At 42.7% G+C, this 24,309-nt stretch overlaps 1 protein-coding gene across 12 annotated transcripts in view; it reads left to right on the forward strand.

Annotated features, from left to right (window-relative positions):
• larp4aa (La ribonucleoprotein 4Aa) overlaps positions 1 to 24,309 on the forward strand; it is a 105,112-nt gene that overhangs the window by 78,397 nt on the left and 2,406 nt on the right. For 5 of the 12 annotated variants that reach the window (XM_061805425.1, XM_061805443.1, XM_061805465.1 and 2 more), the window contains 7 exons: positions 3,600 to 3,700; positions 3,821 to 3,862; positions 8,050 to 8,262; positions 8,354 to 8,408; positions 8,499 to 8,657; positions 15,389 to 15,486; positions 15,563 to 15,758. In XM_061805425.1, coding sequence (XP_061661409.1) covers positions 3,600 to 3,700; positions 3,821 to 3,862; positions 8,050 to 8,262; positions 8,354 to 8,408; positions 8,499 to 8,657; positions 15,389 to 15,486; positions 15,563 to 15,758 — 864 coding nt within the window. Of the gene's footprint in view, positions 1 to 3,599; positions 3,701 to 3,820; positions 3,863 to 8,049; positions 8,263 to 8,353; positions 8,409 to 8,498; positions 8,658 to 12,799; positions 12,848 to 14,102; positions 14,677 to 15,388; positions 15,487 to 15,562; positions 15,759 to 24,309 lie in introns of those variants that run through there. The other 7 variants (XM_061805433.1, XM_061805476.1, XM_061805454.1 and 4 more) reach the window with 5 other exon arrangements.

A 24,309-nucleotide genomic window follows, 5' to 3' on the forward strand; every position in this document is an offset into this window, starting at 1 on the left:
CCACCATTTCCAAGGTGACTGTTGGTAATACACTAAGATGTCATGGTTTGAAATCATGCATGGCACGGAAGGTTCCCCTGGTTAAACCACCACGTCAAGGCCCGTCATAAGGTTGGCAATGACCATTTGTATACAGAGGGGAGTCATGGGGCGAAGGTTTGGTGGTCTGTTGAGACCAAAATGGAATTTTTTGGTCATAATTCCACTCACCGTGTTTAGAAGAAGACGAATGATGAGTTCCATCCCAAGAACACCATCCATACTGTGAAGCATGGGGGTGGTAGCATCATGCTTTTGGGGTGTTTTTTTGCACATGGGGCAGGATGACTGCACTGTGTTAAGGAGAAGATGAGTGCGGCCATGTATTGTGAGATTTTGGGGAACAACCTCTTTCCCTCAGTCAGAGCATTGAAGATGGGTCTTGGGTGGGTCTTAACCCGAAGCACACAGCCAGGAAAACCAAGAAGTGCCTCCGTAAGAAGCATATCAAGGTTCTGTGTTGAAATACTTATTTTCTCCACAATCATTTGCATTTATTGTCAATGCAGAAGGATTGCCTGAATGTTTGCTTTGGAGCGAGAAGTTCTCAAATAACAAAAAGAATAATGTGGAAAGACATTTCCATGGAAGACATGCTACATTTTCAGCTGAGTACCCAGTTGGGAAAGAGAAAAAGATTGCATTAAATTGGAGAAATTAGAGGAGCGCAAAAATAAATTTAAGAAGTGGACTGCATCTCCAAACTCCACTACTGCTGCAAGTTTTGTTGGTTGGTATTTGTGAATTTCATTTAGGATGGTATATTCTCTAAAAAGCCTTTTTGACACTGAATAAAGTGCGTAGGCACTTCTAGTGGATTTTCTGCTGAGAATGTGAGTGGGCCTTATGGTAATTTCCACAGGATATTATTTTCTTAGCACTGTCATTCTTTCAGAATGTGTTGCAAAAAAAGTGAGATTCCAACATGAATGGACGAAAAAAAAAATTGCATACATGCATCAGTCATAACCTTTTAGGCCTGTCATGATAATTATTATATACACTTAGTGTGCCACAAATAAAATGAACGTAATGGTTTTTCCAGACTCAATAGATTGTTGTTGTGTATCAACAGAGTTGGGTAGCTGTTTCATTGGCCATTCATGGGCTCACAGAATGTCGGTGGACCTGTACTCTTGTGTAATAGGTATACAGTATTCGACAGCCGTACATGCTCTTTTCAATGTTGAAAATGATCATGACAACCTTATGCTTTTCAAAGACGAGGAGACAATACTAGTGTGCTATATTCGGTGTCAAATTTCATTTTGAGTTTTAACATCAGTTGTCACCATGCACATTAAGACTGATCATGGCAACCTTACACCAAATAGTGAAATGCTGCAAGCATATTCAGTGTAAAAGGCTGAGATTTAAAAAAAAAAAAAAAAACAAATTGAACATTTTTTTTGTTCTTTATGGACCACTGTCATGAAATGAATGATTTTTAGTATATTAATGAAAAAACGGCAGCCAATATGGGTCCATGCGTTTTTTTACCACAAAACATGATTTTGACATATACAGCTTTTTGTAACTCCGCCATGAAAATCCTCTCAAGGGATTTGTTTTCGAGAAGAAGCAGGAAGTGATGTAAAGGACAGAAGCGCCCCCAAGTGGACTCATTTGTTTCCATTAGTTTTACCTCTGGGAAGGTAGCTCGTTTTTCCTTCGTGTTAGCCAAAATGCTGGCTCGTTGCATTGCTGGACATTGCTTGAACACTCGGGAGAATGGATTTACCCTTCATAAGTTTGCAAGAGACCTGGTTCGTTGTGAAAAATGGATTGTACGGATGCAGAGGACAAGAGCTTCATGAGTTCCAAATGACAGGTAGGTGTGTATACAGCTACTAAAAAAAATAATAGTTTGGAGCAGATGTATCGACGTGCGCGTCAGACGGCGTCGGGCTACTGCGTCGCTTCGCTACCGAAGACTGCGCTTCGGGCTCGTGGACGGCGGCGTCTCTGAAGAACGCAGCCGACAATGCCTCACGCAGCCATGTGCACGCAGTAAAGCGCCCCAGCTCGACTGTGTTGTTCATCGCGTACTGCGGAGTCTATGAACATCCCGCTAAAGCAGAACAGCTCGGCTCCATTTTAAGCCACCACGGCGCCGAATATGAGCCACACCGGCTGAGGTGTAGCGTTCGGCGGTCACGGCTTTGGCGAAGGCTGCACGTTGGGCTTGCGAATGGCGGCGGCTCTTAAGAACGCAGCCGATAATGCCTCACTCAGCCGCATGTGATGACAACGCAGTAAAGCGCCCTAGCTCGACGGTGTTGTTCATAGCGCACTGCGGTGGCTACGAACAACCCCCTAAAGCAGCTCGGCCCTGCCTCACTCAGCCGCGTGCGACGACAACCCAGTAAAGCTCCCCGGCTCAACGGTGTTGTTCGTGTACTGCGGCGGCTGTGAACAACCCCCTAAAGCAGCCCAGCTCGGCTCCGTGATAAGCCACCTCATTGTATGAGCCGCGATGGCTCATTTCCGCCGTAGAAGTGGATCGGACGGGGAGGCGGTTTGGCTGTGATCAGATATCATCTGAATATGGCTCGAAACAATAGTGTAATATTGCCCCGGTAACTTCACTCGGTTGTGTGGTGTTCTCCTTTTCGAAAAGAGCTTCTGTGTCAGAAGGGGCGTGTTCGTCTCCCATAATAGGGTGCACCGCGTGTTTTCATTGCCGCATGCCCGGGTGACGTCACGGACAGGATGCAGCCAATATGGCGACCACTTGGATGTCGTAGAGTGACACTTCTGCAACTTTGCGCAGGGATGGCGCGCTCTCTGCTCACATTTATTTTTTCGTATAGACATTAAACTGAATAATGTTATATGTATTTGTTATTACAATATCTATTTTAGGATGTTTCTAGTGATGACTCTTGACCTTTAAGTCTAATTCAACTGTGAGACAAAACAGCATGCTGCTGCCGAATGGATCAAAGTGGGAATGACACCCAAAATACTAAACATGAGGTAGAATATTTCATGTCAAATACATTGCATAAACATTACAATAATTTCCATTATCTCACTTCATATCTCCCTACATTAATGGACAAAGTCACTTTCAATTAATTTAAATCCAGCATTGTTTATTACAACAGCACCTATCAGTGCTTGTATTTATATGATAGAGATAAGAGGTTGTCATATAATTTAATTTCCTGACAATTGCACTGATCATCTGTGTGCTTATTTCTTCAATGTAACTTAATGTTTGCAAGATCCGGGAGTAAACCGAAATCCGCGCCTTCATCCCAGTCCTACCCTGCTGAAATTAGATTTTTAGCAACATTTTCACGTCTAAATGTTAAAAATCAATTTTGAAAAACCCCCTCTGGGACTTTGTCCTCACCCTGGCTGCAAATGTTTTCTGGTTTCAAAAGTTGGAACCGTATGCTTGAATGATTATTAATTAGCATTCTAGTAGTCAAACACGTTCTTGTGCCAGATGTTAGACGGTTACACATTTTTTTATGGCAGTTTAAGCCTTACTTGATTTTTTTTTTTTTTTTTTTTTTTTTTTTTTTTTTTCCATGGTCTTGTCCCTCCAGGCACCTTTTCCCAACAGTAGCTTTATGAACGGATATGGATCTGAGCACTACAAACCTGGATCTGGTTCTCTTCCAATCACCCGTCCTTTCAACAGAAATCGGTAAGCCTTCTGTATTTTTGCTTAATGTAATCGTTGTGAACGTTACATTAAGTGCATCATGACATACATTCACCTCAGCAGGGACTTGTTCCTTATGACGTCTTCTTGCTATCCCCACAGTGTCCCACTCTATTCAAGAAAGAATGTGATAAATGCCTTCAGGTACCAATATTATGTTTCCCAATAAGTTTCACTCTAACCCCTCATCTTCCCATTCTACTTTTTATATGAATAGGTGTCATCTATCAATGAATGGTAAACAATTAATTAAGGCTTGATAAATTATGGCTTTGATAATGAGCATTTTCAGTGATTAAAACATCGAAGAATTTTCCTTTCATCTTATTAATCATCCATTTTATTTGTCCTTATATTTTGGAGGGGAGGTTGTTTTATTTAACAGCGGGGTTATTTTTTTTTTTTTTTACCAGCCATTTCATAAGCACTTCCTGTGATTTACTGTGATATGGTGTAGCAGTTACAGATCACCGTAACCACACACAGGGATGAGAATTTTCCGCCGATCAGCGGATTTCCAACTTTTTCAGACCAAAATGACTATTCTCGAGATAAGCGCAAATCAGTTGAGAAAATTTCAGGGGGGGGGTATCGTGCGCCTGCCTCTCGGTGGTGGGCTCCGAGCTGCAAGTTCATCTTAGTGCTAGCACAACCACAACTATCATATGCTGTTCTAACTTGCTCGGTAGTATAAATATTTGCATTTTGCGACAAACATTCAAACTTGTTTGCGGCAGATTACTCGATTGGACAACACCACACCACATTGTATATCTTGAGATGAAACAGTTTTTTATAGACAATTATTGGTATTACTATATTAAAGTAATTCAGTTGAAAAATCTGATAATGCACTGAAAGTTTTTACTTAAAAATTGTAAGCATTTTCAGCCCCAAGTTTTTTTGTTTTTTTTACCATGACAAAATATAAACTAAGTGAATTTTCATGCATGCACAAACTAAACAAAATTCATTTAAATTTAAAAAGACACGATTGAAGTATTTCATGGTGTCATGCACCCTCAAACAGCACTGTGGCTGCCATGTTAGAGGTCAATGCATTGTCTGTTTTTTGTGATTAATGAATAGACATTTAATAGCCAATGTAAAAGATTTTTAAAAAAAATTTATGTAGTTTGGCTTCAACTGTAAATGTGGGAGGGACAACAAAGTCTTAACTCAGTTAAGTTAGCCAAGATGACAGATTTGTGAGGAAAAAGCGTGAGATTGTGGCTCTACCAATTCAGCAGAGCTGATCTCACCCCACTCAGATTCTCAGACATCAGTGTTCTGAATTCTTCACTGATAAGGTTTAACGCTTGTCATAAAATGGACGACACAGGCATAAATACATTGAAATGAGTAGTAGTATTCTTTTTACCACACTTTAAATCTGTTTTGCAAATAACCATGTTGCTGGGCTAATTTTCATTTGCAAGTTATACATGTCACAATTTTAAATGTTTACATTTTACTTCGATACATTTTAATAGATTTTGAAAATATCTTAAAATACCAGTTTATGGTTGGTATGACATTATATTAAACATATATACGTGTCAAAAATATAAGATTCTTTACGAATAATGCCAGGTGACTCCCGTGATGCTAACCACTAGATAGCCTTGAGGCCAACGTTAGCCAATGTTGAGGCTGTTTCAGCTAAAGTAAGCTAAACAGAAAATTAAGGTCATTAAGTTAAACTGTGTCGGTTCCATTTCCGCTTGTCTTCGCAGAGTTAGATGGTGAGCAATACTTGAATTGTGTTGGATCACTTTTATAATCACTATTACAATGTCATTGTTTCGTGTTTTTGCCACTTCTCACCGCTGTTCTGCTGCCCTCGTACATGTCCTGTACTATTCTAACGTATTTCTCCGCCACACCAGGCTTGCGCATGCTGTCATAGGCTTTCTCTAGGTCTACAAAGACACAATGTAGCTCCTTCCAACCTTTTCTGTACTTTTCCATGAGCATCCTCAAGGCAAATAATGCTTCTGTGGTACTCTTTCTAGGCATGAAACCAGACTGTTGCTCGCAGATACTTCTGTTCTGAGTCTAGTCTCCACTACACTTTGCCACAATCACTGTCACCATTCTGTCAGACTGAATGAGGCAATTGACTGATTCAATCACCTCAGGAGACCTCACTTCTGTAGGCCTCCTGTCTTCATACTCAACACTGGTTCATCCTTCTTTAATCAATTTAGCCCACTTATAGACATTTTTTTTCAGCTGAAACATCTGGCAGCATTCACAGTTGACATTCTCCTATGAACTTCAACTGGTTTGCACCCGACAGCAACCAAAATTTTGATAATTAACTGCTGTTCAATCCTTGGGGGTGCTTCTTGGTCAGCCCTCTTTTTTTCATCGGCGAAACTGTTTTTTTTTTCATCTGCAAATAAAATTAAATACATGTAAAAAAAGTAAAACAGATAAACAAAAAATAATTACGCTTCTATCTGTATTAGAAGTCCTTATATTGAAAAAAAAACCCTTATTGAATGACCCTTGTATCTTTTAGCGCTTTGATAAGAGCATATTCTGTACTGTGATGAGTTTGGAGACCTAGTTGATATTTGTCAAAAAGTCCATTTTAATTCAAGAAATTGCTGATTTGTTTAAGAATAACTTTCCCAACAATCCTGGCTATTAAAGAGAGATTAGAGGTGGGTCTATAGTTTGCTGAAGGAAAATAGATGACGAATTGACAAAATGGATATAAATGGTAGTGAAAGAGCACAGAAAAGCTTCCAAAGAAGTTAAAGATGCATTCCTTTATCGAGCTACATTGAGAACTTGGGCGGACACTTCTTTTGGAAACAAATCAAAAAAAGAGTGAAATTTGGCACAGTACAGATTGACAAAACTGTCGATTAGATGGATGAAATGAATCTGGAGCTTTTTGACAATGCATATCATATCAAAGTACACCAAAAGTACTGAAGCTAGGTCATTTTCTGGAGCTATTTTGCCATGTCTTGGAAATGTCTTGAATCCAGGCAGAGTATAATGAAATAATACTGTCAAAGCATTCTGTAGAGAAATATGCTGCCTGTGTCAGAAAGTTCTCAAGTTTTAGTCACAAGATAACTACTCAATATGACTATATATATATTCCATGTTTTTGGAATGTGGGAGGAAACCAAAGTGCCTGGAGAAAACCCACAGAGAACATGCAAATATCCCATGGGGGTCAGGATTTTAACCCCGTTCCTCAGAACTGGGAGGCCCACACTCTACAGCTGCACCACCATGCACCGTCTTGAATTTAATTTTCAAAATAAAGATTCCAAGTAAATTTAATTAAATTCTGAATGCTTAAATCTGCCTAGGCTTTAGGCTTTGCAGTATTTGTAACTACATCTTTCCCTGCCAATTCGACATGGCATTACAAAACTCCTGCCTAGCGAAAGTTTTTATCTCTCCGACTGCAGTTCAGTGCCAGTTTGCGAGTCTTTATGCAGTTGCATTGCTTCAAATGGAAGCACGATTTATGTTTTTTATTGAAGTTTCTGTTCCTGACAATCTATGCAGCAGAAGTCCTGCTGCTACCACCAGCCCTCCCCAACACACACAACTCTGTAGTTCCTTCTCAATGTTTCTTTTTTCTCAAAATGGGGCTTTTGGTTTTTCCATGTGCGAAGTGAGGTTTAGATTAGGGGATGTGTTCAGTCACTGCCAACTGCGGGGCTGTGAAGCCCTTGAAGACTCTTTCAATAATTGAGGGTTAGACAAATAAATTTGACTTGATTAAAACACCAAACTACTGGAGCAGGCGTTTACATAAAGCTTGGAAAGTTTCGGTAGGGCCGTACTGGAATTTATCAACAATAACTAGGTTCGACTGCTGCTTCAGAGAGTAAAAGTTTCACCTGTTCATATGGAAGATTATGATTTTCAACAACCTAAACTCGGTACAGCAGAATCGTTATCACTCTCCAAAGTAGCTGCTAAAATTGCAATGCTTCACAAACTTCAAGTGGAGATTCTGGGTAAAGAGAACAATGTGCTTACAAAAATGAGGACCCTAACCCGTCAAATGCTGATGGCCTCACATCTGTCCAAATGATACCTCAAACAAAACAGAAAAATATATGTTTACAGTATCTTTGGGGAGACATTATTTAATTCATTATGGATAAGACTTAGATTAATAAAATCTACCTTGCTTAAATCTGCAAATATCCATTATTTCCATCCCTCATTCTTTTGCACCAAAATGCCCAGAAACCTTGAGTTAGCAAAGTTTTTGCTAACACTGGTTAGCAACTGACCATGTCTGCAATAAGTGCCGCTTGTACAACTGCTGTTCTCCTCTGGCATAGAAATCACGTGAAGCCCCCCATGAGGGTGAACGAGATAACTTCAACATCCATTGCCTCTGTCCCCCTGGAGAGTCTGATGGGACTGCGGAGCCCACATCCACATGACCCCGTTAACACGATGCAGGCTGCGTCTGACCTGAGCACCATGTTCTCACATCTGTCTTCATCGTCATCCTCTTTGGATCCGAACGATGACAGTAGCATGGCTGGACGGTAATCGTTTTTTGTCAAGTGTGTCTCCTTTTCATGCGTGGTGAATTCAAATGTGACCCCTTGACTAAGCTTTCCTGTGTTTGCATTTCAGACGGAGCACAGTTTATAGAGGAACACGAAGAAGGCGAGAAGACGAACGGTTTATGGTACACTCGTTTTAATATTGCACTGTCACGTGAATGGCATTGCTCGGATTTTTTTTTTGTTTGGCTGCATTTCCATGTTCCTCCTTGCAGAGTCCTGGACCGCTGACTGAGATAAAGGTTTCCCCTCCCAAATTTGACTTGGCTGCAACCAATTTCCCTCCTCTTCCTGGCTGTCTGAGTAGTATTCAAGGAGAGTCAGTGCTGGAAAACCGAATGTCAGATGTTGTTCGTGGCTTGTACAAGGACAAGGTAGGGGTGGAAAAAGTCCGACAGCAATACCTCCAAGTTAACCACAATCTGCTCTTTGACTTTTGAGTTTTTCCACTGAGATCAATTATGTTTAGAAGAATTAATTCTGGAATCAAAATTTTACAATACCCTTTTTCTGTGCAAAGATTTAAGTCAGTTAATCAACATAATAGTCAATACTATTGACTTAAATATAGACTAATTTAGTATTATAGATACATTTTTTGCATAATTTAAAACCTCTCCGGTGTCTGTAGCAAGCATTTATCAAAATAGCCATTAAGAATTAAACTTCTACAAGTAGGATATTTGATATAAGGTTCCTACCTCACTGATAAGGTTAGAAAACTACATGTCACAACGAGTAGGACCATACAGAGGCACACTTCTCAGGCCCTATCTTTTTTTTTTTACATTTTTCGAACCAACCTTTCCTGGCCGAAAAGCCGAATCCCTCAAGGGGGGAATCACAACGCAGCCTCCATTTCACAAATCTCTTAATCACGCAGAGTTACCACCTCTTGTGCGCAGCAGAGGAACCTTTCACAAGGACACAACTTTTAGGTTGTAACAATGTAATGAAAAAACGTTATGCCTAAAATAGTTACCGAAAACAACAATAAGATAGAGTACGTATACGAGATGGTCTACAGTGTGGATGAGACAACAAGCGAAACAAGGAAAGGGTGGGACAAGGGAAAAAGGGAAGTTGCTGGGTGAGGCTTCGATGATGCGGTTAGCATCAGCTCACGGGATAAAATCACTCGTGCTCTCGTTGGTCTATGTCTCTCTGGGAGCCAATCATGTGCCTTGTATAAATGCATTTTTCCACAATATGCCGATATAGTTGTATTTTTTCATATTTATTTTTTGATGATTTAATTTTTATTTTATAAAAACCTGCGAAGGACTGAAGCCACAAAACATGAACTGCGGAGTGGCGAGGGAACCCTGGAATGCAAGAAGTTTTTCCACCCCTGGATTAGGGGATCCTCTGCCATTCCTCATTGAAGATCCACTACACTTTAATTAGGCTGGATGGTGAACATTGGTGGACAGCCATTTTGAGGCCACTTCAGAGATGTTCAGTTGGTGAGAGAGTTCCTGCTTGACCAACCAACAAAAGTTACAGAGTTCTTCAGTATCCACTTCTATATTTTAGCAGTGTTTGTGGTTATTACCATGTTGGAAGATCAACTATTGGCCCAGTCTGAGGTCCTAAGCACTCTGGAGAGGTTTTTCTATCTAGAATAGCTCTATTTTTGACCGCATTCATCTTTCCAACCAGTCGTCCTGTCCCTGCATGTTGATAAATGAAATCATTACAACCTATGATCAGGACTTTTTGTTATTAAATGAAATGTGGTTAACAGAAAGCAGCTGCAAAACCATTTTAAATGAGGCAACACCAGCACATTTTAATTTTATGAACGAGTGTCAAACGGAAAAAGGGTGGTGGTATTGCTGTTATTTTTAAAACATTATTTCAATGTAAAGAAATTATAATGGGTGATTTTAGCTCTTTTGAATGTTTTTTAGTTAAAGCTGACCCAAAGGTTACCGTTTTAATAATCTATAGACCTCCAAGATGCAGTAGAAAATGTATGTAAGATTTTTCAGAATTGCTGTCAGTTATTTGTACAGAGTACAACTATTTTGTCATAACGGGACTTTAAAGCTCCACTGACATGAAATGCATGATTTTTATAATTTTAAAAAAAGCAGCTGGAATGGACCCATCCGTTTTTTTCACGACACAAAATGAGTTTGACGTATATGGCGTTTTGTAACTGCCGCCATGAAAATCCTCTCAAAAGATTTGTTTTGGAGAAGAAGCAGGAAGTGATATGAGCAGGAGCAAACTCAGGCAGCCTTGTGTGTTTATACTTGTTTTACCTGCTGGAAGGTAGCTCTTTGTTCCTTCGTGTTAGCCAAAATGCCGGTTTGTTGCATTGCTGGATATTGTTCGAACACTCAGGAGGACGGATTTACTCTTCATATGTTAACAAAAGACCCGTTCGTCGTGAAAAAAGGATTGCACAGGTGCAAGGGACGAGATCTTCATGGGTTCTAAATGACAGGTGGGTGTGTATAGAGCTACTAAATAAATAATACTTGAGGGGGTGGACGTAATCCTCTCAGAACGTAATAAAAGATCTGCGTATGTACAATGAAGAAAATAGTGTTTGAACACCCTGCTATATTGCAAGTTCTCCCACTTAGAAATCATGGAGGGGTCTGAAATTTTCATCGTAGGTGCATGTCCACTGTGAGAGAAATAATCGAAGAAAAAAATACAGAAATCACAATGTATGATTGTTTTTTTTTTAACAATTTATTTGTGATACAACTGCAATGAAGTATTAAGTATTATATGCAAGGAATGGGCTTTGATGGAAAAAAGATGACACACTGTGGCGACCCCTCACGGGACAAGCCGAAAGAAAAAGAATAAGATTTGTGTGATACAGCTGCAAATAAGTATTTGAATAACTATCAGCTAGAATTCTGACCCTCAAAGACCTGTTAGTCTGCCTTTAAAATTCCACTTCCAGTCAGTGTATTATCCTGAATCAGATGTACTTGTGTGAGGTCGTTAGCTGCATATAGACACCCCATACAATCAGTAAGACTAACTTGTAACATGGCTAAGACCAAAGAGCTGTCCAAAGACACCAGGGACAAAATTGTACAACTCCACATGGCTGGAAAGGGCTACGGCAAAATGGCCAAGCGGCTTGGTGGGAAAAATGTCCACTGTTGGAGCAATCATTAGAAAATGGAAGAAGCTAAACATGATGGTCAATCGAAGTGGAGGCCACATGCAGGATATCACCTCATGTGGTCTCTATGGTCCTGAGAAAGATGAGGAATCACCCCAGGACTACACGACAGGACATGGTCAATAACCTGAAAAGAGCTGGGACCACTGTTTCCAAGGTGACTGTTGGTAATACACTAAGACGTCATGGTTTGAAATCATGCATGGCACGGAAGGTTCCCCTGCTTAAACCAGCACATGTCAAGGCCGTCTTAAGTTTGCCAATGATCATTTGGATGATACAGAGGAGTCAAGGGGAGAGTTTTGTGGTCAGATGAGACCAAAATTGGACATTTTGATCATAATTCCACTAACCGTGTTTGGAGGAAGACGAATTATGAGTTCTATCCCAAGAACACCATCCCTACTGTGAAGCATGGGGGTGGTAGGATCATGCTTCATGTTTTTCTGCACATGGGACAGGACGACTGCATTGTATTAAGGAGAGGATGACCCCGGCTATGTATTGTGAGATTTTTAGGAACAACCGCTTTCCCTCAGTCACAGTAGTGTAGATGGGTCGTGGCTGGGTCTTTCAACATGACAATGACCCGAAGTACACAGCCAGGAAAAAAAGGAGTGGCTCCGTAAGAGGCATATCAAGGTTCTGGCGTGGCCTCGCCAGTCTCCAGACCTAAACCCAATAGAAAATCTTTGGAGGGAGCTGAAACTCCGTGTCTCTCACCCAGAAACCTGTCTGATCTAGAGATCTGTGTGGAGGAGTGGGCCAAAATCCCTCCTGCAGTATGTGCAAACCTGGTGAACAACTACAGGAAACGTCTGACCTCTGTAATTGCAAACAAAGGTTACTGTACCAAACATTAACATTGGTTTTCTCAGGTGTTCAAATACTTTTTTGCAGCAGCTGTATCACACATATAAATCATTAAAAAAAATCATAGTGTGATTTCTGGATTTTTATTTTTAGATTATCTCTCACAGTGGACATGCACCTACAATGAATATTTCACACCCCTCTATGATTTCAAAGTGGGAGAACTTGCAATATGGCAGGGTGTTCAAATACTTCACTGTAAAATCAAGTTTTTTTTTCATATACAAGTATTTATATATTTTTTTCATGTCTTTTGACATGGTACTGTAAATTTCTGACACCCAATAAAGTATTTTTTTCATATATAAAGTTGTCTTGAGATAAGATGGCATATTTTAATGATAAATGTGATTTTGTGCCATCCAGTGATAAGGAGATGGGGGGGCAAAAAAATCTGAGCTTGGCCCTTGGGGAACGTCTGCCCACTTTTTTTGGGTCAGGACTTGGAAATTTTACTTTCAATTTTTGTTTAAATTTTGTTAACAGATATCGCCAGAATGCACCAGAGCCATCCATTTTTTCAAACATTTCTCGGGGGGGGGGGGGGGGGGGGGGCATGCCTCCGCTTGTCCGGGTCAGGTCACAGGGGAAGTACCTTCAGCAACGATACCCAGACTTCCTTTTTCATACTTCTTACAGCTCTTCTGGGTCGTCCCCGGGGGTTTCTTTCCTTTGAGACATGCCCAGAACACCTCACCAGGGAGGTGTTTGGGAGGCATCCGAATCAGATGCGCCAGCCGCCTGATATGTATGGCACCTCTCGATGTGGAGGACAAGCGCTCTCACCCTGTCTCCAAGGAAGAGCCCGGACACCTTGCGGAGGAAACTCATTTCGGCTGCAACGCCACATGGGGTATGATCTCATCCCAGAACCGCAGAGGGCACACCACCCTTTTCTGACTGACAACCATTGTCACAGATTTGGAAGTGCTGATTCTCAACCCAGCCGTTTCACTCTTGGGTGCAAGCTGCTCCAGTGAGTGTTGATCACTCCTTGATGAAGTCAACAGAACCACATCATCTGCAAAGAGCAGAGATGCAAAATTCCCAACGCACCCGCCTCTCCAGCACCCCTGAATAGACCTTAACAGGGAATCTGAGGAGTATGATCTCCCTATAGTTGGAACACACCCTCCGGTCCCCCTTCTTAAAGAGGGGGACCACCACCCCAGTCTGGCAATCCAGAGACACTGTCCTCGATGTCCGTGCGATCTTGCAGAGGCGTGTCAACCAGGACAGCCCCAGAACATCCAGCATCCAGAGCCTTTAGGAACTCCGGGCGAATCTCATCCACCCCCGGGCTCTGCCACCAAGGAGCTTTTTAACCACCTCGGTGACCTCAACCTTAGAGATGGAAGAGCCAGCCTCAGAGAACCCAGACTCACCTTCCTCATAGGAAGGCGTGTTGGTGGAATTGAGGAGGCCTTCGAAGTATTCTCCCCACCGACTCACAACATCCCAAGTTGTGGTCAGTACTGCCCCATCCCTACCATACACAGTGTTGACAGTGCACTGCTTCCCACTCCTGAGACGCCGGACAGTGGACCAGAATTTTCTACAAGCAGTCTTGAAGTCGTTCTCCATGGGCTCACCAAACTCCTCCTGCGCCTGGGTTTTTGCCTCAGTGATCGCAAGGTACCGCTTGGCCAGTCGGTACCTATCAGCAACCCGGGAGTTCCACAGGCCAAAAATGCCCAACGGGACTCCTTCAGTTTGACAGCATCCCTCGCTGTTGGTGTCCACCAACGTGTTCAGGGGTTGCCCCCATGACAGGCACCGGCCACCTTACGGCCACAGCTCCAGTCGGCTGCCTTAGCAATGGATGTGTGGAACATCGTCCACTCGGACTCTGTCCCCCGTCTTCCCTGGAACGTGAGCAAAGTCTTTCGGAGGTGGAGTTGAAATTCCTTCTGACAGGAATCTCCCAAGCTTTCCCAGCAGACCCTCACAATATGTTTGGGCCTTTCAGGTCGGACCGGCATCTTTCCCCACCATCAGAGCCAACTCACCACCAGGTGGCGCTCACTTGACAGCTCCACTCCTCTCTTCACCCGAGTGTGCAAGACATGCAGCCGCAAGTCCGATAACACGACCACAAAGTCGATCATCAAACTGCAGCCTAGGGAGTCCTGGTGCCAAGTTGACATGTGGACACCCTTATGCCTGAACAATCCGTGGTGAGCACAGAAGTCCAATAGCAGAACACCACTCGGGTTCTGATCGAGGGGGGGTTTCTTCCCAATCACACCCTTCCAGGTCTCACTGTCATTGCCTACGTGAGGATTGAAGTCCCCCAGCAGAATGATGGCCTCCCCAGAGGGAGCAATCTCCAGCATTCCCTCAAAAGACTACAAAAAGGGTGGGTACTCTGAAATGCTCTTTCGTGCAAAAGCACAGACAACAGTCAGGACCCATCCCCCCTGCCTGAAGGCACAGAGAGGAAACATTTTTAAGTATTTAATAATTCATGAAAGTTCATATTTTTTAATTATGGAAAATAAACTTTTTCATGACATTCTAAGTTTTGGGTAAGTGTCTGGACATACTGGTGAGCAGTAAAAAGCCATGTTTTTGTAAGAATGTCAGCCTTTTGACTCGAACTTGAGGATATGCTCCTGCCATTTTTTGGCAGTGTTCTCTTTGGCCTCATCAATGGCGAGTGGTTGTGGTGCCCAACTGCTTGTCTGTTAGCAGAAGGGGCTGTCCAGCTGGGAAGAACATGAGGGTTTAAGACCACAAACTATTTTTGTGACACCTGGACACATGGGCAAACAGAAACATGTCCCCGCTTCACGATGTCCATGGTGTTAGAAAACACAAGCTCAAGAAAAATCTAAACAAAAAAGGGAAACGCACACAATCCATATGTGCTTGCTAAACTGTGGTCTCCTGAGACATGTTGGCGACTTTGGTGTTATGATGACATATATGATGGTGTCCAAAAATAATTTCAACTTTTGTGCACAATTTTCACCAACAAAATGTATAGCTTTTGTGGCCTTCAAACGTCAAGGTACCGCTGGACATGGCCATATGGTAATGGAAGTCGTAATATGTATACTTTGTATTTTAAAGATGGAAGCTGTCGTCACAGAAGATGGTTTACCATGCTCAAGTCTAACCCAGATTGGTATAAAGTCTGTCACACAACCACTTGCACCACTGGCCCCAGGGTAAGTAACAGTAGCATTGAAGTCCACTGTAAATATGGCTAGAGGTTCAAAACACTTTGTTTGGGCATGACACTAGGAGTCTGGAGAAGAAGGTCGAGCAGACAGAGCTGGTCATTTCAAAATCGATTGCCAGCATGCTTGCTGAAACTGCTGTCATCCCCACCTACTCCACCCAGGCTATGCATAGCTGGAAGCCTTCAGCGCTCCCTGCGCCCTCCTCCCCAGTCACGCCCAGCACACAGCCGGCTCTTCCTGCTCCTGTTCCTGCACAGGTGACTTCGGTGGCATTTACTGGCAGCAGTTAGACCAACAAATTTATGAGACAAACCAGCTTCATAGAGTGCTGTCAAGGTTTTAGTTTTAAAAGGCAATGAGGCATTTCAGACTGAATACACATTTTTTTCTCAAGTCCCCAGCACTTACACTGAGAAGTCAGTTTATTTAATGTAATTAATTTTGCGGGGGTGGTAATGCAGCCCTATGGGGGCACAAACCAGTGCAATCTGTAGGCCGGTCCCAAGCTCGGATAAATGCAGAGGGTTGCGTCAGGAAGGGCATCCGGCGTAAAAACTGTGCCAAACAAATATGAGCGTTCATCTAAAGAATCCCATACCGGATCGGTCGTGGCCCGGGTTAACAACGCCCGCCCCCGGCACTGCTAACCTGCAGGGCGTCGGTGGAAATTCAGCTACTGTGGGTCGAAGACAAAGAAGAGGAGGAAACCGGATCCAGCGTCAGAAGAAAAAAAGGAATGCACAGAGCCTACAACTGAGTGTAGGGACTTTGAATGTTGGGACTATGACAGGAAAAGCTCAGGAGTTGGTTGACATGATGATTAGGAGAAAGGTTGATATTCTGTGCATCCAAGAGAGCCGGTGGAAAGGTAGTAAGGCTAGAAGTTTGGGAGCAGGGTTTAAATTATTCTACCACGGAGTACATGGGAAGAGAAATGGAGTAGGGGTTATTTTAAAGGAAGAGCTGGCTAAGAATGTCTTGGAGGTGAAAAGAGTATCAGATCGAGTGATGAGACTAAAATTTGAAATTGAGGGTGTTATGTATAATGTGGTTAGCGGCTATGCACCACAGGTAGGATGTGACCTAGAGTTGAAAGAGAAATTCTGGAAGGAACTAGATGAAGTAGTTCTGAGCATCCCAGACAACGAGAGAGTTGTGATTGGTGCAGATTGTAATGGACATATTGGTAAAGGAAACAGGGGCGATGAAGAAGTGATGGGTAAGTACGGCATCCAGGAAAGGAACTTTGAAGGGCAGATGGTGGTGGACTTTGCAAAAAGGATGGAGATGGCTGTAGTGAACACTTATTTCCAAAAGAGGGAGGAACATATAGTGACCTACAAGAGCGGCGGTAGAACCACGCAGGTAGATTATATTTTGTGCAGACGATGTAATCTGAAGGAGGTTACTGACTGTAAAGTAGTGGTAGGGGAGAGTGTAGCTCGACAGCATAGGATGGTAGTATGTAGGATGATTCTGGTGGTGGGTAGGAAGATTAAGAAGACAAAGGTAGAGCAGAGAACCATGTGGTGGAAGCTGAGAAAGGAAGAATGTTGTGCGGCCTTCCGGAAAGAGGTGAGACAGGCTCTCGATGGACAACCGAAGCTCCTGGAAGACTGGACGACGACAGCCAAGATGATCAGAGAGACAGGCAGGAGAGTACTTGGTGTGTCATCTGGGAGGAAAGGGGAGAGGGAGACTTGGTGGTGGAACCCCATAATACAGGGAATCATACAAGGAAAGAGATTAGCGAAGAAGAAGTGGGATACTGAGAGGACTGAGGAGAGGCGAAAGGAGTACATCGAGATGCGACGTAGGGCAAAGGTAGAGGTGGCAAAGGCTAAACAAGAGGCATATGAAGACATGTACACCAGGTTGGACACGAAAGAAGGAGAAAAGGATCTCTACAGGTTGGCCAGACAGAGGGATAGAGATGGGAAGGATGTGCAGCAGGTTAGGCTGATTAAGGATAGAGATGGAAATGTGTTGACTGGTGCCGGTAGTGTGCTAAATAGATGGAAAGAATACTTTGAGAAGTTGATGAATGAAGAAAATGAGAGAGAAGGAAGAGTTGAAGAGGCAAGAGTGAAGGACCAGGAAGTGGAAATGATTACTAAGGGGGAAGTCAGAAAGGCATTACAAAGGATGAAAAATGGGAAGGCAGTTGGTCCTGATGACATACCGGTAGAGGTAAGGAAGCAATTTGGAGAGATGGCTGTGGAGTTTTTGACCAACTTATTCAACAGAATACTAGCGGGCGAAAAGATGCCTGAAGAATGGAGGAAAAGTGTTCTAGTTCCCATTTTTAAGAACAAAGGGGATGTTCAGAGCTGTGGGAACTATAGAGGAATAAAGTTGATGAGCCACACAATGAAGTTATGGGAAAGAGTAGTGGAGGCTAGACTCAGGTCAGAAGTAAGTATCTGCGAGCAACAGTATGGTTTCATGCCTAGAAAGAGTACCACAGATGCATTATTTGCCTTGAGGATGCTCGTGGAAAAGTACAAAGAAGGTCAGAAGGAGCTACATTGTGTCTTTGTGGATCTAGAGAAAGCCTATGACAGAGTACCAAGAGAGGAACAGTGGTACTGCATGCGTAGGTCTGGTGTGGCAGAGAAGTATGTTAAAATAGTACAGGACATCTATGATGGCAGCAGAACAATGGTGAGGTGTGCCTTAGGTGTGACAGAGGAATTTAAGGTGGAGGTGGGACTGCATCAGGGATCAGCTCTGAGCCCCTTCCTGTTTGCAGTGGTAATGGATAGGCTGACAGATGAGGTTAGACTGGAATCCCCTTGGACCATGATGTTCGCAGATGATATTGTCATATGCAGTGAAAGCAGGGAGCATGCAGAGGAACAATTGGAAAGATGGAGACATGCACTGGAAAGGAGAGGAATGAAGATTAGCCGAAGTAAAACAGAATATATGTGCGTGAATGAGAAAAGTAGAGGGGGAAGAGTGAGGCTACAGGGAGAAGAGATAGCGAGGGTGGATGACTTCAAATACTTGGGGTCAACAATACAGAGCAATGGAGAGTGTGGTCAGGAAGTGAAGAAACGGGTCCAAGCAGGTTGGAACAGCTGGCGAAAGGTGTCTGGTCTGTTATGTGACAGAAAAGTGTCTGCTAGGATGAAGGGCAAAGTTTACAAAACAGTGGTGAGGCCGGCCATGATGTACGGATTAGAGACAGTGGCACTGAAGAAACAACAGGAATCTGAACTGGAGGTGGCAGAAATGAAGATGTTGAGGTTCTCGCTCGGAGTGACCAGGTTGGATAGGATTAGAAATGAGCTCATTAGAGGGACAGCCAAAGCTGGATGTTTTGGAGACAAGATTCGAGAGAGCAGACTTCGATGGTTTGGACATGTTCAGAGGCGAGAGAGTGAGTATATTGGTAGAAGGATGCTGAGGATGGAGCTCCCTGGCAAAAGAGCGAGAGGAAGACCAAAGAGAAGGTTTATGGATGTGGTGAGGGAAGACATGAGGGCAGTTGGGGTTAGAGAGGAAGATGCAGGAGATAGGCTAAGATGGCAAAAGATGACACGCTGTGGCGACCCCTAACGGGACAAGCCGAAAGGAAAAGAAGAAGAATTTTGCGGGGGTGGTGCTAGTTAAACAATTATTGGATGTTAAATACATTTTCAAACACTATTTTACAATAAATTTAAATGTTTAAATTGAATACAATTGTTTAAAACGGGCAATGTCCTGCCTTTAGCAATGGCACTGTTCTTCAAATACTGTCTTAGCAATGTATTGAGCCAAAAGCATAATGGGGAACCTATAATTCATTGCACTGTTTTTAACTACATTTGCATTTGTTTCTGGAGATATTGTGTGTACTTTAACTGTTCCTCATGCTAATAGTTGTGAATTTCATAAAACTGAATATTGCTTATATTTTAAACAGTGGCTTTCCAGTCATGGTTTTTGTATTCTTAAGCACTTAGGTGATCTTAGCAAATGTATGAGTTGAGGTTTTTTTTTTTTTTAATACAAAGAGTGTAAGTGACCTAATATGACTCATTGCTTTCTTTTTAAAATATGGCCATGGCCAAAATAGGTTCTTAAAGTGCCACCGACACGTAAAGCATGATTTTTAGTATGTTTTAATGGGGGAAAAAAAAGGCAGCCGGAATGGACCCATCGGTTTTATCACCACACATCCTGATGTTGTCAAATATGGATTTTTTTATCTCCCACCATGAAAATCCTCTCAAGGCATTTGTTTTGGGGAAGAAGTAGGAAGTGACTTTTTTTTCCAGACACCCACAGTGGCGGGTTTGTTTGTTTATACCAGTTTTACCGTCGGGAAAGTAGCTATTTTTCCCACGTGTTAGCCAAAATGCTGTCTCATTGTATTGCTGGACATTGCTCGAATGCTCTGGAAGATGGATTCACTCTTCACACGTTTCCAAGAGATCCAGTTTGTTGTGAAAAACGGAGTGCACCGGTGCAAAGGACCAGGGATAAGAATTTCCCGCGAATTTGCGGAATTCTGAGTTTTTTTCAGCTCAAATTGTCATTTTTGTGAAATGTGTAAATCTGTTCAGAAATTTGGGGGTGGAGGCTATGATCAAGACCGGCCGCCAGCATCTATCGGCAACGCTCATCATGAAATTAGTCACAGCTGTGATAGCGGAAAATGGCATTACTATCTGTTTGCATTAAATATGGTGTTTATAATAATGACAACATTCATATTTCCAGCAGCATTTTGCCGGTATTTTCACTCTAATGTAACATTTTATAGAGAAGCATTCTGTTTACTACGGCATAGTTATAAGTTATAGACATATGTACGCATATGTTACCGAGTGTTTGCCAGTATGGCGAAAGTCTGTGAAGCAAAAAAATGAAGATCGTGCCAGGGAAATTGATAAAAACCACGGGGTAAAAAACTGTTTCAGACTGGCATGGCTTGAAAAAAGTTTAACCGTGCAAATAGGAACGAAAACTGTATCAACATGTCTAACTGAACACATATAAAAAGTGGGCGTTCCCGGCAAAGTGCTGTGCACTGTGTTTCGATATGATTAATTGTGGAAGCTGAGGAGCAAAAAATATCCAGGAGCATATCCACACCAGGAAACACAAAGGTAAGTTGGATGTAAATTTTTCAAATATAATATAAATACAACTGTTAATACTATTTGGCCTATCTGTAGCACTGGCCCTGTAAATCACACATTTTATTGCTCACTTATATATATATATATATATATATATATTATATATATATATATAAAGAGAGAGAGAGAAACAAATTACTTGTGTACTTATTTCTTACTTGTAAGTGCAGTACCCTATTTGATGTAAATTTTACTGTCTACATTTTCGTGTCTGAAGTTTGGCAAATTTATTTTGGTTGTTTGGACTCATATTTTAAGTTTTCAAAATATTATGATTGCTCTGTATTTACACTGTTGGAAGTAACCAGAGGTCACCATTTAACACAGCGTTCGCACGCGGCCATAAAAGTCCCTAAAAAACCCAAAATTTTCGAAGGTGCATTTAGGGGCTCCTGAAAGTCCTTAAAAATCCACGAAAACCGGTCAAGCTCCTAAAAAGGCCTTAAATTAAAAAAAAATCAAAGTGAGGACCTCTACCGCCAAAATTCTCCTTAAAAAAAAATAAATCTTTTATTTAAAAAAAATAGCGATCCGTCTGACGTCCAAAACAGCTGGAAATTGTCAACTGAAGTCACAGTGTTGACAACTAGTCGCCATCTTGTCGATTATTCCATTGTTTGTTTCCGTGAGTAGGCATTTCACTTCGTCTTCGTTACGACGTAGCGTAGTTCTTTCATCGATCCAACTTGTATCATGGGGAAGTGCATTTTTCAATATGCTTGGGTTGAAAGTAAGGAGTTCGGGAGCTGGGTTCGTCGAGATCCAAAAGATCGGCACCTGTTTTACTGCCATCTGTGCAAGCAGAGTTACCAGCTTGAAAAGATGGGCGTCAAAGCGCTGGAGTCGCACCGGAAAAACAGGAGACACGCTGATTTGGCGAAGACTCTCTCATCTTCCGTTGGTATGAATCGGTTTCTAAAATATAAAGATAGTGAAGCATCAACTTCAGGCAGTGGTACTAGCAGTGCATGCGCACCTACAGTTGTCCAGTCATCGACTTCAACCAGCCGGAAGTCAGGCTTTATGAACGTAGTTCAAAACACGAAGATAGACTCGTTAAAGGCAGAGATCGTGTGGACTTTAAAAGTGATCTGCAGCCATTACAGTTACAAATCTTGTGAAAATAATTCGAAAGTGTTTGCAGTCATGTTCCCAGACAGTGACATTGCTAAAAACTACCACTGTGGGGAAAGGAAGACTTTGTACCTAGCTACATTTGGCATCGCTGCCCCACTTTTCATCTCTACTGCCTCAAAGCCACAAAAGCCAGAATAGAGACTGACATATCTACGCTTATTGAGAAGGCTGACAGGCTGTGTGAGGAGGCAGAAGAAAAGAGGAATCTGAGGTTTATCACCGAGGCCAATGCACTCAGAGGCAGAGCAAAGGACAAGAGAGCCACTTTGGCACCTCTGCAGCAACAAATAGAGGAGGCACTGGGTAGGCTCAAGGAGCTAGAGTAGGGGTGCTGAGACAGACATCAGTAGAAGACATTTGTGTATATAGTTGCAATTGTCGTTAGAATCTGTTTTTCTATAGACTGTTATGTGAAGACATTGACAATGGTCATATCAATGAGAACTACCACAAGGGACGACAGGTGATCACTGTCACAGGTACTGAGGTACTGGAACATTTGATGAACCAAGAACGGTTGATGGCACCATTGGGTGAGTCTTTTTTCCTTACTCTTGATTTCCCACGTTGGCCCTAAATTTTTCGTGTCAGCCCCTAAAAAGCCCTTAAATTTTTTGGGTCAGACTGAGTATGAACCCTGCAACAGTGTGTTATATAAAAGGCAAAGGCAGGCATATTTCAGTGATTTTCCAAATTGGTCATTCTCATCCCTGAAAGGACGTTTGCTTTGTGGGTTCAAAATGACATGAAGGTGTGGATAGAGCTCGTGCACCTCCATCACCAAAATCGCATGACTGGCCATATTGCCGGTCAAGCAAAGCATTGTTCAATGCTAAGTCGGTTGGAGACAACACGAAAATACATCTTATAGCACGACGGTCACAGTTTTGTCCAATACCGTTAAACATTTAGAAGGTGATAATAAATGAAGGTATATGGAAAAATGAGAGGCACTTGGCATACAGGACCCATATTTAATGCCAAAGTCAATGTTTTCGCCGATAAAGTGGACTGTTAACCCGCTTAAAGCTCAAGTGTCGTCAAACGGATGATTTTTGGTATATTATTAATGAAAAACCCACAGCCAATATGGTGCCATGTGTTTTTCCACCACAAAACATGATTTTGACAGACAGCTTTTTGTAACTCCCGCCATGAGAATCCTCTCGAGGGATTTGTTTTCGAGAAGAAGCAGGAAGTGACGTCCAGGACAGAGGCGCCCCCTACTGGACTTGTTTGTTTCCATTAGTTTTACCTCCGGGAAGGTAGCCCGTTGTTCCTTTATGTTACCCAAAATGTGGGGTTGTTGCATTGCTGGACATTGCTTGAACACTCGGGAGGATGGAATTACCCTTCATAGGTTTGAAAGAGACCCTGTTCGTTGTGAAAAATGGATTGCACGGGTGCAGAGGACGAAAGCTTCGTGGGTTCCAAATAACAGGTAGATGTGTATACAGCTACGAAAAAAATAATAGTTTGGGGCGGACCATGTAATCAGTCTCTCTCATACCGTAGCAAAAGATCCGCGTATGAAATGTGTTGTGTGCATACAGCTACTAAAAAACAATAATAGTGTGGGGCGGACCACTTAATCGGTTTCTCTCATAACGTAACAAAAAATCCGCGCATGAAATGTGTCGATGTGCGCGTCGCCCAGCCAACAATGTCTCGATAGTGTTCATTGAGTACTGCGGCGACTTTGAACATACCCCTCAAAGCAACATAGCCTGGCTCCACCTCCTCCTTATATGCCACCACGGGCGCCGAAACTCAGCCACACCGGCGGTCACAGCTTCTGCAAAGGCGGGGCTTCAGGCTTTGCGACGGGGGCGGCTCTGAAGAACCCAGCTGAGAATGCGTTACTCAGTCGCGTGCGCGCATCAAGCGCCCCGGCTCGACTGTGACTAAAGCAGTACCGCTCGGCTCTGTCATAAGCCATACCGGCCATCTGCGATGAGCCGCGATGGCTCATCTCCGCCGCGGGAGTGGATCGGACGGGATGTGGTTTGGGCGTGATCAGATATCATCTGAATATGGCTTGAAACAATAGTGTAATAGTGCCCCAATAACTTCACTCCATTGTGTGGTGTTGTCCTTTTTGAAAAGAACTTCAGTGTCAGAAGGGGTCTCGGAAAAATGCGAATATCTCTGTTGTTCGGCTTCCGTAGTAGCAGGCACTGCGCGTTTTCAATGGCGGAAGTGACGCTGACGTCAAGGACCGATGACGCGACTAATGTGGCGACCAATTGGATGGTGAGGGACACTCAATTGCGCAACTTTGTTTATGGATGACGCGCTCTCCGCTCACTTTTTTTTTTTTGTATAGACATTGAAGTGAATACTGTTATGTATTTTTCATTACAATATCTATTTTAGAATGTTTATAGGAATGACAGCTGGGCTTTAAGATTGTCTTGGACAACTGGATATGCACGTATCTGGTGAGTAAGTCATTGAGATTTACACAGAAAAGTTACAAAACGGCAGCGTTGTTAATCACTGATGACTGAACAACGGCAGCCGCGGCATTAATCGC

This window comes from Syngnathoides biaculeatus, chromosome 2 (assembly GCF_019802595.1).
Source record: "Syngnathoides biaculeatus isolate LvHL_M chromosome 2, ASM1980259v1, whole genome shotgun sequence".
NCBI classification, from domain to species: domain Eukaryota; kingdom Metazoa; phylum Chordata; class Actinopteri; order Syngnathiformes; family Syngnathidae; genus Syngnathoides; species Syngnathoides biaculeatus.